Here is a 16,164-nt window from a genome sequence, read left to right as displayed (position 1 = left end):
TTGTGATGAAATAAATGCAGCATTGGTGAGCAGGATAGGTTTATTTTAAAACATTTAAAAATTGCACTGACCCCAAACCTTTGACCGTTTGTGAGTGTGTGAGTGTATATATATATATAGAGAGAGAGAGAGAGAGAGAGAGAGAGATAGAAAGAGAGAGGGAGAGAGAGAGAAGAGAGAATAGAACACTGTTTTGAGAGGTAGTTTTCTTTTTTTTTATTCCAAAGATCATTACAAGGCATTCAAACATACAGTCATTCAAGTACAGACACCTTCAATAATTTTTTTAAAAACAAACATACCTTTATCTTCATAAAATATAAATTATAAAAATAGAAACTTAGAATACAACATATCTGTACATACATTAACATATTACTTTATTCATAATAAACAACAAATTGAATGGAACACTAACAGATCCCCGGTTTTTTTAAGAATATTAACATAAAAACATTGTTACAATTATAGTATTTTGAGATAGTGAAGCTTTGTTTTGATCTTTAGCCATAAAATTGATAACCACAGAGAGGTATTGCACAAAAGCAAGAATAGGGATTAAGCTGGGATTTTTAAACTATCCTGGCTTGATTCGGTCGCATAAAAATTTAAGTTACTACAGAGATTTATTCTTTGCAGATAGCCTGCTCTAGAGCTAGGATTAAGCCTAGGGATTAATTTCTTAGTTTCGTTGTCAATGCTAGATATTAATGTGTTTTACAACTTGGCCATTTACATATGTTTTCCAACTATTAGAATTCAAAATATGTATGTTTAATTGTATTAGCAATAATTGTAAAAGTTCATATCTAGGGTGTTTCAGATTTGAATAGATTACAGAAAAAAAATATGTATGTACAGTGCTCAGCATAAATGAGTACACCCCTTACAGATATCTCTTTTACATGTATATTTTCTATAGAAGCTTTAAAATAATACATGTGTGTGTATATACATTAAATTAGTCAGTACCAAAGACAAAAAAAAAAAAAACTTAAGATCAGTCCAAAAATTAGTACAAAGTTAGTATGTTAGGGGAAAATATTCATTAAATCCCAATAAACAGGAACAATCAAGAGAAACATCTCTTTTGCAATAACTCATTCGAATTCAATTTTTTAAAAATCTTCTTTCCATTCCTAAATATGTTTGGTAACTAAACTCTTTTTTTAATGAATATAACTGTATAATGAAACTCTTTTGTTTAAATACACCAAAATATAACGTCTATATTCACTGAAAAAGTAATACTAATATTCATTTTCAAAAGAAGTGTACTCATTTATGCTGAGCACTGTATAAACATACATACATGTATATACATATATTTGCTAGAAAGAAAAAAAAATGAAATGAAAGCGATATATAAAAGCGATATATAAATGATCACATAGATTCAATAAGCTAGATAAAATAAAACATACAGATTACACAGTTGTGCAATATTGGTTGTTTGGAGAAATTTTCCTAAAAATGTGCTGAGTAGCATGAATGTCCACTGGTCACATTTAAGGCAAAATGTATTCTTTTTTAATACGCCTCCTCATACGTTTTCATTAAATCTCTGCATGAAAGTACAGGGAGTTCACAAATCAGTCGAAGTTACTAGATTGGGGAGAAAGAGTGGCATTTTTAACTCATTACCTGATTCACATCATTGTCACTCATGGTATGCTGAAGAAAGCCACAAATGTGCACTTATCCTGGCTATCTACATCGGGCTTGACATAGCAGCTCATTCTCATGCTGGATCAGAAAACATACAACGGACTAAGCCAGAAGGAGTGGATTGAAGCACGTCAAGTCTGTTATCATTGCTTTCCTGATTCAACTTTAGTGCAATACCCCTCAGAATTTTTGAAGTAAGAATTTTATGGGATTGTATGTACCTTTTTTGTTATTTGTAAATAATTGCAGAAACCATAACTTTGCATGGAATAATATTACAAATATAGTTTTTTTTGCAACAAAACAAACAAACAACAACAAAATAAATATAAATAATTGGAGAACACATGTCGAAACAAGTTATTCAAATGGAAAATGGCAGGAAATGACACTTAGGGAGAATCCCTTCTGCCACCTGTAGTGAAAAGATGGAATAAAACCATGTTTAAATTGGATCCTTCTTCCATTTAGTTTTATAATCACATATATTTACAAGCTCCATCAGACATTATTATGGCTACATAAACACTCTTTTTCTAGGAGTGCTTTACATTACGCCGTAGACCATCATCACTTTATTACAAATCTGTAACTCCTTAATCATGGCTACTTTGTCTCATGCACTATATTTGGGATAAATATACCTTCAAACTAGGCAGGAAAAGTTAAATCAATCAAAAATGTACTTCATTCTTGACTTTTGACAGCTACCTTGTAGTTTCAACAAGAATGTATGGTAAATAATAACAAGAAGACATTGGTCATCTTGTGGTGTTTTGTCTGTGCAGATAATTATGAACAAAACTTGGTACATCTCATTCTCTCTCGAACAAACAGAAACTGAAAAGGTCATTTTCTCTACCCATTCAGTCTTGGGCATAATAGGTCAGGACTGAAGCTTGATTTATCTGGGCATACTCTTTAAAGGTCCAACACCAAGGGGCCCAGAGAGTTGAGGACACCTTTATGCCCTTTTCCCTGCCAGTTACTTGGCCACAGTACCTTCATTAAAAGTACTCAGACCACTTTATCTCTAAAGTGAAAATCAGGCTTCCATCATTCATTCATCGCAGAGGAACCCTTTTTGGCAACAAATCACAAAGCAAGCACATCAGGCCAGGATCAACAAGATTCTTCATGATTTTTTAGCTTCTCTTGCCTGTTGATTCCCCCTTTTGTGTTTTGACTAAAAGAAGAAAATAGGCTTAAACACTAAACTACACACAGATGGATGCACAGACTGAATGTTCACGTGTGTTAATTGCTTGGAGCACAAAAATGTTACAAGATATTAATGATTCTGCTCCTCCGTCTGACCAAACACATACAGAAAAGACAAACATCTACACAGCATGTTATGTACACAGGAATAAATGAACTGGATGGTGATGAAAAGGAGCAGTAGAAGGGCCTTCAGCAAACAAAGTTTAGCCTTCTTTGCATGACTGCACCTACATATCTGTATTGGTATCAGTTCCTGTGATTGTCTTCTCCTCCAGCCCTGCGTCTCTTCAGATAGAGCTTTCTTCACATTGTGCAAGCGGTGCTCCTTGTAGACAAGGCATTTTAGAAAACTCCTCCTCCATCTCACTAAGCCCCTCCCCCTGTCCTTCCTCCTCTCCATCTGGCCCTGCTCTTTCCCTACCATCCAGCTCTTCTGCCAGGTTGATTCCCTCAGCCACAGCTGATTCCTGCAGTTTTAGCCCACTGGAATTGGTATAAATGTGCCTGCCATTGTGACCAGCTGGGTGCATACTGTGTCCGTGGCCATTCAGTGTCCCGTTCCTCTTCTCTGTTAATGGAGCAGCCTCAGACAGTAGACTAGCGCTGCTTGGAGACTGAGGGGTGTCTGTAGAGTGAAGAAGGTCCCGCCCCTTTTCCAATGTGGATGATGAGTGTCCACCTTCTATCATGCCGCCTTGCCGTTTGTAAATTAGAAACAAAAGGATGCCGCCCAAGGTAAAACCTATAACAAAAAGAAATATGTGCGAGGCCATAAAATGTCGGCCCCCCACACTGGCTATATTACCCTGCATGCTGGGGTTGTCAAGTGTCAGCTGATACACAGCTTTGCGACAGGGTGGCTGATCTCTGCCCACTTCATCACATAGGCACACATAGATGCCCAGACTCTCGTTTGTAATCTGCACCTCCAGATCATAATTGTGCTGGCGGGTGTGACTACCAGGTGGATGATCCCAGTGACAGGGACGAGGTGACAATTGCACACAGGAAAGGAGAACTCGCAGACCCTCTTCAACACGTATTTCAATTACGGGTGGAGAGCAGACACCTAAAGACATAGAGTAGAACACAAGGTTTGTCGCTGTAATACTTGACAGCATGTGTTAAGTAGATTTTAGGCAGCACAGTCTTACCTTCACGTTTGTTGCATTGCCTGACCAAATCTTCTGCTTCCACCACTTCACCAGGCCTAAAACATAAATGAATCTGTGTGAAAAAGATTAACAAAAGAAGACGTGCTTATGTGAGTGAGTGTTTATGTCTGAAATACTTTGCCATAGCACAAGCTGGCTTATTATGCCTCCAAATGCAGCCAAGGCCCCTGGCACGTGCACACACCTCACAAGAAGAGTACAGGGAGCAACCCAAGATAGGTAACTTCAGTAGAGAGTGAGGAGAGCCCACAACAGCCTCACCCTACAACAAAGAGTGAGGACAATTCACATGCATTCACTAGTTGTTATTTTACGATTTAGGAAGGAGAGATGATACAGTATTGTTTGATATCCCAAATATAAACAAGAAAACTATTTAAATAATGTCAGTGATTACTTTGTATAGCAATATATTATTCACAGGTTCCTGAGCAGAGAACAGGGTTATTTCTTCAATAAGAGTTGCATTTGAACCAACTACAGCGACTTTGTGTAGCTCTCCATGATCTGTAAATGAGACACACACACACACAAACTTTAAATATACATTTATATGAATTACACATTATTAAATTACATCCACACTTTTATGAATTCAAGCAGCTATTTTTCCTGTTTAATCTCTCGTACCTGTTCCAAGGTGCAAAACAGTGGCGATGTGTTGCTTCTGGCCACTGAATGCTAGTGTTAAGGTAACAGCGAGTTTAGTATATGTGATGCCATATCTGATCATCAAAGGTGCTGCTACCACACTGTTCTCCATAAGAGGGTGATCACGCATGAAAGTAAGTACTTTATCTGGCAGCTTCAGTGAAGACTCAAATCCCAGCTCCCTCTGATCACTATTCAAACACTGAGAATGACCAAAGCAGACAGGACATATAACATCAGGTTTAAAGTCAAAAACAATGAGTTCCACACAATACTAGCAACTCCAAAGTTAATGGGCTTCTTTAGAAATATAACAGATATGCTGTTATTTTATATTATATGCAGGCAGCATCAGTTCATTAGAAGCATGTAAAGACTAGAACACACTACAAACCTGAACAGATTTGGAAGCGCTCTTGTACACTGCTATGTACAGTATGTCATAAGAAATGTTGGCCTTAAATGTTAGGTAGTTACTTTGTTGTAGTTAGGTGCGCCTTCCATTACCATATTTGTCATCCTACACTACTTGAATTTGCAAAACTTTCAGTTGCTCTAAATCTGTAAAAAGCTGGGGAAAAAAATGTGTAGTGCACTCCAGCCATAAGACTGCATACATTTTTTGTAGTTTAGTAAAGCACTACATAGTTTTGATTCATTGTACTATATGTATATGTATTCTTACAATACAGTACATGCAGGATGTGGTACAGTATAAAATGATAAAATACAGTATAAGCCAGCACTTTTCTTTACAATGTTGTAATTTATATAGCAGAATGATGTTGTACTGTATGCACTGTACAATGTATGTTGTATGATGTATACTTCTATATAGAATATACAGCCTGATCTCATGAGGAAACTTAACTATTTTGTTTTGTCAGTTTAGTGGTTAATTCGTTCAGTCATGTGGAAATCAAGGCGTGGCACCCAACCCCACCCCTAAACCCAACTGTCATTGGGGGATAAGCAAATTGTACTTAACTGTACAAATGAGATTGTACAAATTCATATGAATTAGCAACTAAATCAAAAAGTTACAAATTGGCAAGAGATGGAATATAGCATCCATCTTGCTGTTTGTTGTATCATTTAATATTGTATCATACGTACATCGCCATGTAAAAATAATGTGTATAGCACTGCGATATGAACGTATATCACAACTGATGTGATCTAGGCCGAGTGCATCACACAATCACAGCAGTTCTGATATATAACCAGCTGTCTTCCAAAAAAAAACTCAGCATGCTTATGTCATTCTCCAAGCCTCAGAGCATTAAAAAAATACCAAGCGATCAATACTTCATCTGAAACAGACACTTAGTGCCTTGTCACGTTGCTGTCATTGTATAAAAAAATATTAAAAATAAAACATGGTGCTATCATTTCAAACAACTGAAAAAAATACTTTGGCTTTGGTGGACATGTTCCCTAAATATGGCAATTCTATGAAGAATAAAAACAACCATGGAGTGTCTCAAAAACCTTTTTCCACCACTGATTCACATCTGAAATTGACCCCATGTATTGCATTACTGCTAATTAAAAAACATCACTTTAAAACTATAAATTAAATTATGTCCATGCCTCGTGTGAGTATTATATCGTCCTGTGATTGCTCACAGATTAAGATATAATGCAGAAGGGGTTAAAATGACATCAGAGCTCATCACAGTACAGAAACTGCATTAGTGAAAATAACCAACGATTTACTCTTAGCTGCTGACCAAGGGTGCATCTCGCTATTAGTTCTACTCGATCTTAGTGCGGCATTTGACACCATTGACCATGGTATCCTTATTAATCGCTTAAAGTCTACAGGTGTCCAGGGACAGGCCCTACAATGGTTTAAGTCATACTTATCTGACCGTTACCCGTTTGTGAATATTAATGGACAGCCTTCAAAAATCAGTCCAGTAAAATACGGGGTGCCTCAAGGATCAGTTTTAGGCCCTTTGCTGTTTACAATATACATGCTACCCCTGGGAGACATTATTAGAAGACATGGGATCAGCTTTCACTGCTATGCAGATGATACTCAATTATATATTTCAACTAAACCTGACGAGACGTCTAAACTGTCCAAGCTAACTGAGTGTATTAAAGATGTTAAAGACTGGATGACCAACAATTACCTTCTCTTAAACTCAGACAAAACAGAATTATTACTTATTGGGCCTAAATCCTGTACACAGCAGATCCCACAACTCGACCTACAATTAGAGGGATACAAAGTTAGCGTTAGCTCTACTATAAAAGATCTCGGTGTCATATTAGACAGCAATTTAACTTTTAAAAATCATATATCCCATGTCACAAAAACTGCTTTCTTTCATCTGAGAAATATCGCTAAGTTACGAAGTATGCTATCGATCTCAGATGCAGAAAAGCTAGTCCATGCTTTTATGACTTCTAGGCTGGACTACTGTAATGCTCTGTTTGCTGGCTGCCCAGCATCCTCCATTAACAAACTTCAATTAGTACAAAATGCAGCTGCCAGAGTTCTTACCAGGTCTAGAAAATTTGATCACATCACCCCAATTTTATCCTCCTTACACTGGCTGCCTGTTAAGTTTCGTATTGAATTTAAAATATTGCTTCTTACATATAAAGCTTTAAATAATCTAGCTCCTGTTTATCTAACCAATCTTCTGTCTCGCTACAATCCAACTTGCTCTTTAAGGTCTCAAAACTTAGGGCTTCTGGTAGTACCTAGAATAGCAAAGTCTACTAAAGGAGGTCGAGCCTTCTCATTTATAGCTCCTAAACTCTGGAATAGCCTTCCTGATAACGTCCGAGGCTCAGACACACTCTCCCAATTCAAAACTAGATTAAAGACCTACCTGTTCAGTAAAGCATACACTTAGTGCACCACTTAGGGGGCTTCCACACAGGTTATGCATCTTGTTGATATACACTGTGAACATCAGCAATTATTATTACAATTATTTTCTTTATTCTCCATTTCCACCTGGGGATACTCTTCCCGAGGCCCTAAGACTATGCAGAGTCACTGATTCGATCCAAGACCAACGACAAGATGATCCCAAGGTTTCCATATCCTGGACCAGACCGAATCCTGAGCAGCTACTGTGATGGTCATGGAAGAGTGGTGAACATGAGACTGATTCCTGTGACGCTCCAGAGACAGACGAGTCTTCGCTGAGGCCAGCTTCCAGCCTCCGCCACTGAGACTGCAGCTCTGCACAAGACGTTTGGCCAGCGGAGAAATTAAAATGATCGTGCCCAACTGAGCCTGGTTTCTCTCAAAGTTTTTTTTCTTCACTTCCGCCATTAGTGAAGTTTTTTTTTCCCTCTCCGCTGTCGCCACTGGCTTGTATGGTTCGGGATCTGTAGAGCTGCGCATCGTTGGATTTGCCCTTCAATATTTGGACTCTCACTAGTGATTATTAAACCACGCTGAACTGAACTGAACTTGAACACTACTAACTGAACTACACTGTTCCTATTTACTGTGACCTTTTATGTGAAGCTGCTTTGACACAATCTACATTGTATAAGCGCTATACAAATAAAGGTGAATTGAATTGAATTGAATTGAATTGAACATCAATCCACAAAGTTCTAGGTATTCACCAGCATCAATTCCATAAAAGCCAAAGCGAAGCAAACACTAGAACACTACAGCATACAGCAGTGTTTCTTAAAACCGGTCCTTGTGCCCCACCAATTTCACATCTTATTTATCATTCACTTATTTTACACTCATGCATATTTTATATATTTCAAGTTAAAAAAAAAATAAAAAAACATACCACATAATACCATAAAATACCATATTAAATTGCAAGGGCACACATTGGGAAGAAAAAGTGTCTGGAAACCATTTTTTAACCATGCTGGTGACATCACAATAGGCAGTTATCTGGCAGGCATGGTTTTTTAATAGTGTTGTTGTTTTTGGTAGCTTCAGTATTGTAATTTATAATCAGTCCAGCCAGCCACAAGTTTCCCATTGCTGTTTTTTGTGCCTGGTTTAGTTTTGTTTATGAGATGAGATAAACCAGATAACACTGAAAATTGGCTCTGTTATGGTGGAAAACATGCTCCCGGATCAGTCAGAGATGCTTGATGAAAATCTGAATTGTGCCTGGTAAGAGTACAGCACTGCAGCTACCTTGTACGAATTTTAAATGTACTAAAACTGTAAAAATATAACCATATGAAAAGACAACTTTTTGCTAATATTATGAACATCGTGTGTAGTTACAGATTAGTGACTTTGCAAAGCCAATTAATATTTGTCATGAGGCGCTTGGGATCTTTTTAGCAAACATTTAAAATTTAGCACAATTTAAAGACATGACAGTGTGGTACCCACACAAATATTGGCCATCTTACTAAAAGATCATTTAAAAAAGTTTTTAAATGGGTTAGATGATATGTTTTTCTTTCAGTATTATATGTTTGTTACCTACTTATATCTACCTATATACACACATACACATATGTATATAATAGTAAAAATGTTGGCCATTAACAGTGCTATGAATTAGTGCTTATGATTTTGTGCTGTATAAATAAGACTTGAATTACAGTTGAATTAGGGTAAATTAAACTCAGCACACAGCAAGTGACCATCACCCATGAGGCAAGTGTCCATGGCATGCCTTTCTAATGAAGGATGCCTCCTTCACAGGCTGGGGCGCTGTGTACAACAAGCATGTAGTTTTGGTCCGTGGACTGGACGCCAGTCTCATTGGCATCTCAACTGCCTGGAGCTGTTGGTAGTGTTTCTCTCCCTCCATCAATTTTGACCAGCGCCGGCTTGAAAGCACATGCTGGAGAGGATGGATAGCATGGCGTTGGTAGCATACATTAATCACTAGGGTGGTGTGTGCTACCACCGCATGTCTAAGATTGCTCTTCATCTGCCCCTATGGAGTCACATGCAGCTCAAATCAATGTGGACCATTCACATTCTGGGTGAGCTCAACTGTGCAGAAGACTTGCTCTCACAGCAGCTTACCGTCCTAGAAGAATTGGGGCTCCACCCTGGTGCGGTTTAACTAAAGGGGGAGCATTTCAGCAAGGCTAAGGCTGCCGGTTTGTCTCAGTTGAGACAACCCATTGCCATTGGTTTTATTCCCTCACCAAGGCCCACCTCGGCACGGATGCAATGGTTACAGCTGGCCCCCGGGGCATGTGCAAATAGTGGGCCTTTCTGCACAGACACTGTGCAAGGTCAGGGAGGATGAGAAGCAGGTCTTGCTAGTTGCACCCTATTGTTTCCACAGAACTCAAGTCTCCTCGTGATAGCCACTCCTTGGCAGATTCCCCTGAGGAAGGACCTTCTCTCTCAGGGAAGGGGCACAATCTGGTACCTCTACATGTAGTCCATAGATACAACACGGCAGACTTAGGTGACCTATCAGCATCTTTGGTTAACATGAGGCAGGCCTACGCCTTAAGGAGAAGTCTACTTATTGAGTGGTGTACTTCTCACTGAGAAGTCCCCCGATTTTGCCCAATCAGTGTCATGTGGTGTCTTAAGCCCACTGCTTGTGTACGTGGACTGCACTCAAAGCATAAAATCCTCTGAGCAGTGAAATATCTAAACATCTGTAGAGCTGCAGGCTGGATGACACCTAACACATTTGTGAGATTCTGCAATCTCAGAGTATAGCCTGCTCTATTTTTCCAACCGAATGCTGGTAACAGTAGTCAGTCAAAAAAAAAGAAGAAGTTTGATGTTAAAACACTTGCTGTGACATGCTCCCTAACCCGAAGATGCATTGCACTTTCTCTTGGTGAACCTTAGAAATTTCCTCCAAGGCCCCCTTTACCTTAGCTGGCCCCTTAGTTGTTGGTATGCCCACATGGTCAAAGCGCATTCTGGGGTACGGTTCCGGCTATGAGCCAACTCCCCCACTACCAAAAAGCATGCAGTCTCGAACCTTCAAAACCCACAATTCATCTTCATCATCTGAGGCTGAATTTATGATCTAAGAAAAAAGGTCCACACTGTCTTCTCCTACTGCAGCAAACTGCTTTTTTAACAGGTCCTTACACAGTGTACATTGCTCCATACTCTGTTCTCCTTCACTGCCCTCTACCTGAGCACAAGAAAACTTTATTTCACTTTAAAACCTTTTAGGGATCATTCAGGGATCTGCCCAATGGCCCTGCTCTCGGCATCTTCTTACTGGAGAAGAGTAAAGTGTGACATAATATATCTACGTAAATATTATAGACTAAAAATGCCATTTGAAAAAACATACAGTGTATCCGGAAAGTATTCATAGCGCTTCACTTTTTTTTAATGTTACAGCCTTATTCCAAAATGGATTAAATTAATTTATTTTCTCAACATGCTACACACAATACCCCATAATAACAATGTGAAAAAATAGTTTTTTAAATTTTTGCAAATTTATTAAAAATAAAAAACCTGAAAAATCACATGTACATAAGTATTCACAGCCTTCGCTCCATACTTTGTTGATGCACCTTTGGCAGCCTCAAATCTTTTTGAATATGATGCCACAAGCTTGGCACACGTCTTTGGGAATTTTTGCCCATTTTGCAGTACCTTTCAAGCTCTATCAGGTTGGATAGAAAGTGACGGTGTACAGACATTTCAAGATCTCTCCAGAGATGTTCAATAGGATTTAAATTTGGGCTCTGGCTGGGCCACTCAAAGACATTGAGTTGTTGTGAAGCCACTCCATTGATATTTTGGCGGTGTGCTTTGAGTCATTGTCTTGGTGGAAGATGAACCGGCCCAGTCTGAGGTCAAGAGCACTCTGAAGCAGGTTTTCATTCAGGATGTCTCTGTACATTGCTGCATTCATCTTTCCCTCTTTCCTGAAAATTCTTCCAGTTCCTGCTGCTGAAAAACATCCCCACAGCATGATGCTGCCACCACCATGTTTCACACTCTAGGGATGGTATTAGCCTGGTGATGAGTGGTGCCTGGAGTTCAGACGCTGGAGCTCAGACAGAGTCACCATTGGGTTATTGATCACCTCCCTGACTAAGGCCCTTCTCCTCCGATCACTTAGCTTAATTGGCTGCCCTGCTCTAGGAAGTGTCCTTGTGGTTCCAAACATCTTCCACTTATGGATGATAGAGGCCACTGTGCTCATTGGAACTTTCAGAGCAGCAGAAATGTTTCTGTAACCTTCCCCAGCCTTGTACCTCGAGACAATCCTATCCCGGAGGTCTACAGACAATTCCTTTGTCCTCATGCTTGGTTTGTGCTTTGACATGCACTGTTCAAAAATGATCAGTGCAAACAGAATGTCCCTGAGCTCAATTTAGAGATTCACGGCAAAGGCTGTGAATACTTATGTACATGTGATTTTTCAGGTTTTTTATTTGTAATAAATTTGCAACAATTTTTTCACATTGTCATTATGGGGTATTGTGTGTAGTATCTTAAGGAAATAAATGAATTTATTCCATTTTGGAATAAGGCTGTGACATAAAAAAAGCTATTTATACTTTCCAGATGCGCTGTTTATGCTCCCTTCAAAGTGAAAACATGTCAAAATATCCAGTGGAATCCACTTATGGTTGAATTAGGACAAACATCTGAATTGAAAAGATAAATATTAAAAAATGTGCAGAGCTGTAGGCTTGGAGAATTCTGCTATATAATATAAAAATGTAATGCAATATACAAAAAGAGAGAGATCAACTTAGAGTGTGATTGACCTTAATTTCCATATTTGTTTAGCCAAAGTTTAAATTAAAACACAGGTGTCAAACTCTGTCCTGAAGGGACACAGCCCTGCTCAGTTTAGTTTTAACCGTAAAATACAAGTGATCAAACTAAGTGAGTCATTCAAGCTTGTTTGAAGCCTACAGTTAATTTGTTGAAGCAGTAAACTCTGCAGGGCTGTGGCCTTCCAGGAACGGAGTTTGACAAGCCTGGTTTAAGATTCTCATTAAGATTCATTATAATACAATCTGTCACCATCTAATGGCTAAACAATGTAATATCAACTGCCAATCACTACAAAGCAATACAGAATACAATAATTCAATCCTTCTGCAATTTTTATCAAAAATCATTACTCAACAAAACATTTAACATACTACAATATAAAAATGCTAAGTAAATGAATTTGTTACACTGTAAAACATGTAATTTCCGGTTGCCAGTAGGTGGTGCTATAACTGTAACTTTATATTAGCATGTAAACGTGTTCAGGTCAGGACTCCTATCAAACGTGTGAATTTTGAGACAGATCGGATAATGCCTGAGTTATAACAACTTCCTGTTCCATGGCGAACTCTAGATTTTCGCAACTCTAGATCTTCGCAATTTAACATCACCAAGGCCTTTAGATGATAAAACCCAATTTTGGTGTTGATCGGATAAAATCCCTAGGAGGAGTTTGTTAAAATACAACGCCTGGAAATTTTTCGGCACAGGAAGTTAAAAATTTCTGACTTTCTGTTGGGTTTAAGATTTCGCTCCAAGAGACTTTTTTTGTAGGAATTTGCATGTTTGACGTGTGTGCCAATTTTCATGCGTGTATCATAGTTCGGGGGCCAGTCTGTCAAAAATGCATAGGTGACGCTGTTGAGTCATTTTGCCATGCCCACTTCCGTGTGCGTGTGCAAAGTTTTGTGAGTTTTCGGGCATGTTTAGACCCTCAAAATCGCAATTTATTCTCCAGAAGAAGAAGAAGAAGAATGGGAAATTTGCATCATAGATATGCAGCTAACAAATCTGCAGCAACTGTGTGATGCTATCATGTCAGTATGGACCAAAATCTCTGAGGAACATTTACAGTACATTGTTGAATCTATGCCACGAAGGATTTAGGTAGTTCTGAAGGCAAAAGCGGGTCCAACCCGCCACTAGTAAGGTTTACCTAATAAAATGGCCAGTGAGTGTATGTAACCTACAATGTCAAAAAAACTGCAGAGTATAATGTACTACTAAATATATTGTACATTAATAAATGATATGGTAATGAGGGGTCTACCTGTCCTGGTCGTGGTGTTGGTATGGGCTCTGGGTTAATCCAGTTCTCGCAGCTTTTTTTAAGCTCTTTGAAGGGTCCGTTCATCACCTTAGTGATCTCCTCTAGACTATACACACACACGGCTGACAGCTCCTCTCTTTCCCTACACATAACACATTCAAATAACATAAAACACACTATAAAAAGAAATCAATCATGGAGCAAGTTAACTGAAATGAATTAGAAACCAGATCAGCTCAGAAGGTCAGAGTTAACGCATGTACCACTGTGAGGTGAATATGCCATAGAAGTGTGTGCTGCTCGGGTCTCCAGGTTGGTGCTGTACAGTAAATACATCAGTCAGAATGTTAAATCGCTGTCCACTTGCTCGATCTTCACACACCAGCTGTGCCTTCAGAAATGTCGTCCATCGTCTCTGCAGAGTCTTCATACCACCTACATCAGACTAGGAAACAGATCAGATAAATATCTAAGTGGGTGATGAAAGAGTTTTTGAAATTTTTGAAAGGGCAAAGAACAGAGCAGGGGTGTCAAACTCAGTTCGGGGAGGGCTGCAGCCCTGCACAAATTAGTTTCAGCCTTGCTTCAACACACTTATCTGTTGGTTTCAAACAAGCCTGAAGGACTCATTTGATTGATCAGCTGTGTTTAATTAGGGTTAAAGCTAAACTGTGCAGAGCTGTAGCCCTCCAGGAACTGAGTTTGACACTTGTGGAATAGAGGAGGTTCATGATTGAAGAAATAGAACATTGAAGTAGAACAGAACAATTACATAGCATTTCAAGTCTGAACCAGAATACCTCTGAGATATCAAAAGTAAAAACCTAAAAGAACTACACAAGAAAACCGAGTAGATTTCATTCCTACCTTGCAGACTCTGGCTACTCTTGGCACTTTGACCTTGGTGTACAGGTCATATTCTTTAGCCACCTCAGTAAAGAAGAAGTAAATTTTGTCATCTTCACCAGTAGGATTGTTCTCTTCATCCTCTTGAATAAACGCAGAACTCACAAACTCAGGATCTGTGTTCAGAAACAGGCAGGAGTTATGAAAAGTGATTTAATTTGTAAATGTAAGTCTCTTGCAGTGTTGTGTAAGTCACTTCAAAAGGGTGGTTAATTAATAATTACTAATAACATAATTAAAATAGTTTTTTTACTTTTCTAGTTACTCTGCCTGGAATGCATTCATCTTTCATATGGGCGCAAATTTAATACATTACATATATATATATACTCAATTTATTATTTTTTAAGCATGCATAATTGTCAAACAAATACAAACTTATTGAAAAATGTAATTGTTATATATGTGTGGACTATCTGGTTGCTTCTGAAATGTAAAGCAGCTCCTGAGCAGTTCACTGGTCTACATTATTCACTGCTCATAATGAATGAACACCTTGGACACCTTCTATACTATATACACAAACTGTCATGCCAAACAATAATCATATCCTGCAAATTTTTATCCAGCCAGCAAGTTTTTTGACCAGAAATGACACAGGCTTCTCCCTAAAGACAATAAGATAACGTACAAGAGGCATAATTTGCATTTGCAAAATTATTCAAACCTTCTCAATAACCTTTATTTGCTATAACTCTCGCATTCAATCTGCCCAGTTGGGGGAATGAACTCCCTAACTGCATCAGAACGGCAGAGTCACTTGCTGTCTTCAAGAAACGACTTAAAACTCAACTATTTAGTCTCCACTTTCCTTCCTAATCTGCAACTGCCTCTCTGGCTATACCACTAACTGTACTAAAAAACAAAAAAGCGAACAAACAAAAAAAAAAACTTACATTACTAATGCTTTGCTTCTTAGACTTTACACACCTGAAACTTGCCTATAGCACTTATTCACTGTTGCTCTTATAGTTGTGTAAATTGCTTCCTTGTCCTCATTTGTAAGTTGCTTTGGATAAAAGCATCTGCTAAATGACTAAATGTAAATGTATTACTGTGACAGCAAACAAGCCCCAGGAGTGCAGGGAAAAACAAAGGCAGTTTATTTAGCACAAAAGTCATCAAAGGCAGCCTGCCGCAAACAGGATATCAGTCGGTGTGCAGCACTGGAGACAAACGGGGGTTTGGCGAGGGGAATAAGCTCACACAGAAGGTGAGACTAGCGGCTAATGAGTGAGCTTGTGAGGGCAGACAACATCAGCTGAAGGGTGAAGTCTGCGGCTGACCCTTAATGGCTGGAAGAAACCCAGAACTGAACATCCCTATTTGACATTGGAGACGGTGTTCCTAGGGTAAGGGCTTCTTATTTATGCCAAATGAAGGATACAGCATTGTGTCCAAACCATGTTTTGTTTCACCATACAACAGAAGTCTTCTTTGTCCAGATGAATATTTGAAAAGGCCTTCCTTTGTGTCTTTCATAACTTCCTTGGTTTGCTTTTATTGAACCCAGTGGTGTGCAGTGTCCGTTGGACTGTCTGCTTGAGATTTTGCTACCAGCAGAACCCAGA

The 16,164-nt window shown here is 38.8% G+C and overlaps 1 protein-coding gene across 3 annotated transcripts in view; it reads right to left on the bottom strand.

Moving 5' to 3' along the window:
* Positions 1–200: 200 nt before the first annotated feature.
* Positions 201–16,164, bottom strand: part of sema4f (sema domain, immunoglobulin domain (Ig), transmembrane domain (TM) and short cytoplasmic domain, (semaphorin) 4F) — a 142,445-nt gene continuing 126,481 nt past the window's right edge. For 2 of the 3 annotated variants that reach the window (XM_056462229.1, XM_056462230.1), the window contains exons 7-14: positions 14,555–14,709; positions 13,951–14,132; positions 13,688–13,829; positions 4,698–4,920; positions 4,465–4,574; positions 4,184–4,329; positions 4,047–4,102; positions 201–3,961 (exon numbers count right to left, since the gene is read on the bottom strand). In XM_056462229.1, coding sequence (XP_056318204.1) covers positions 3,180–3,961; positions 4,047–4,102; positions 4,184–4,329; positions 4,465–4,574; positions 4,698–4,920; positions 13,688–13,829; positions 13,951–14,132; positions 14,555–14,709 — 1,796 coding nt within the window. In that variant the 3' untranslated portion in view covers positions 201–3,179. Of the gene's footprint in view, positions 3,962–4,046; positions 4,120–4,183; positions 4,330–4,464; positions 4,575–4,697; positions 4,921–13,687; positions 13,830–13,950; positions 14,133–14,554; positions 14,710–16,164 lie in introns of all 3 variants that reach the window. The other variant, XM_056462231.1, reaches the window with a different exon arrangement.

This window comes from Danio aesculapii, chromosome 7, assembly GCF_903798145.1.
Source record: "Danio aesculapii chromosome 7, fDanAes4.1, whole genome shotgun sequence".
Taxonomy (NCBI): Eukaryota; Metazoa; Chordata; class Actinopteri; order Cypriniformes; family Danionidae; genus Danio; species Danio aesculapii.
Note: the sequence above shows the minus strand (reverse complement) of the source record. Positions and strands in the feature narration are given on the sequence as shown.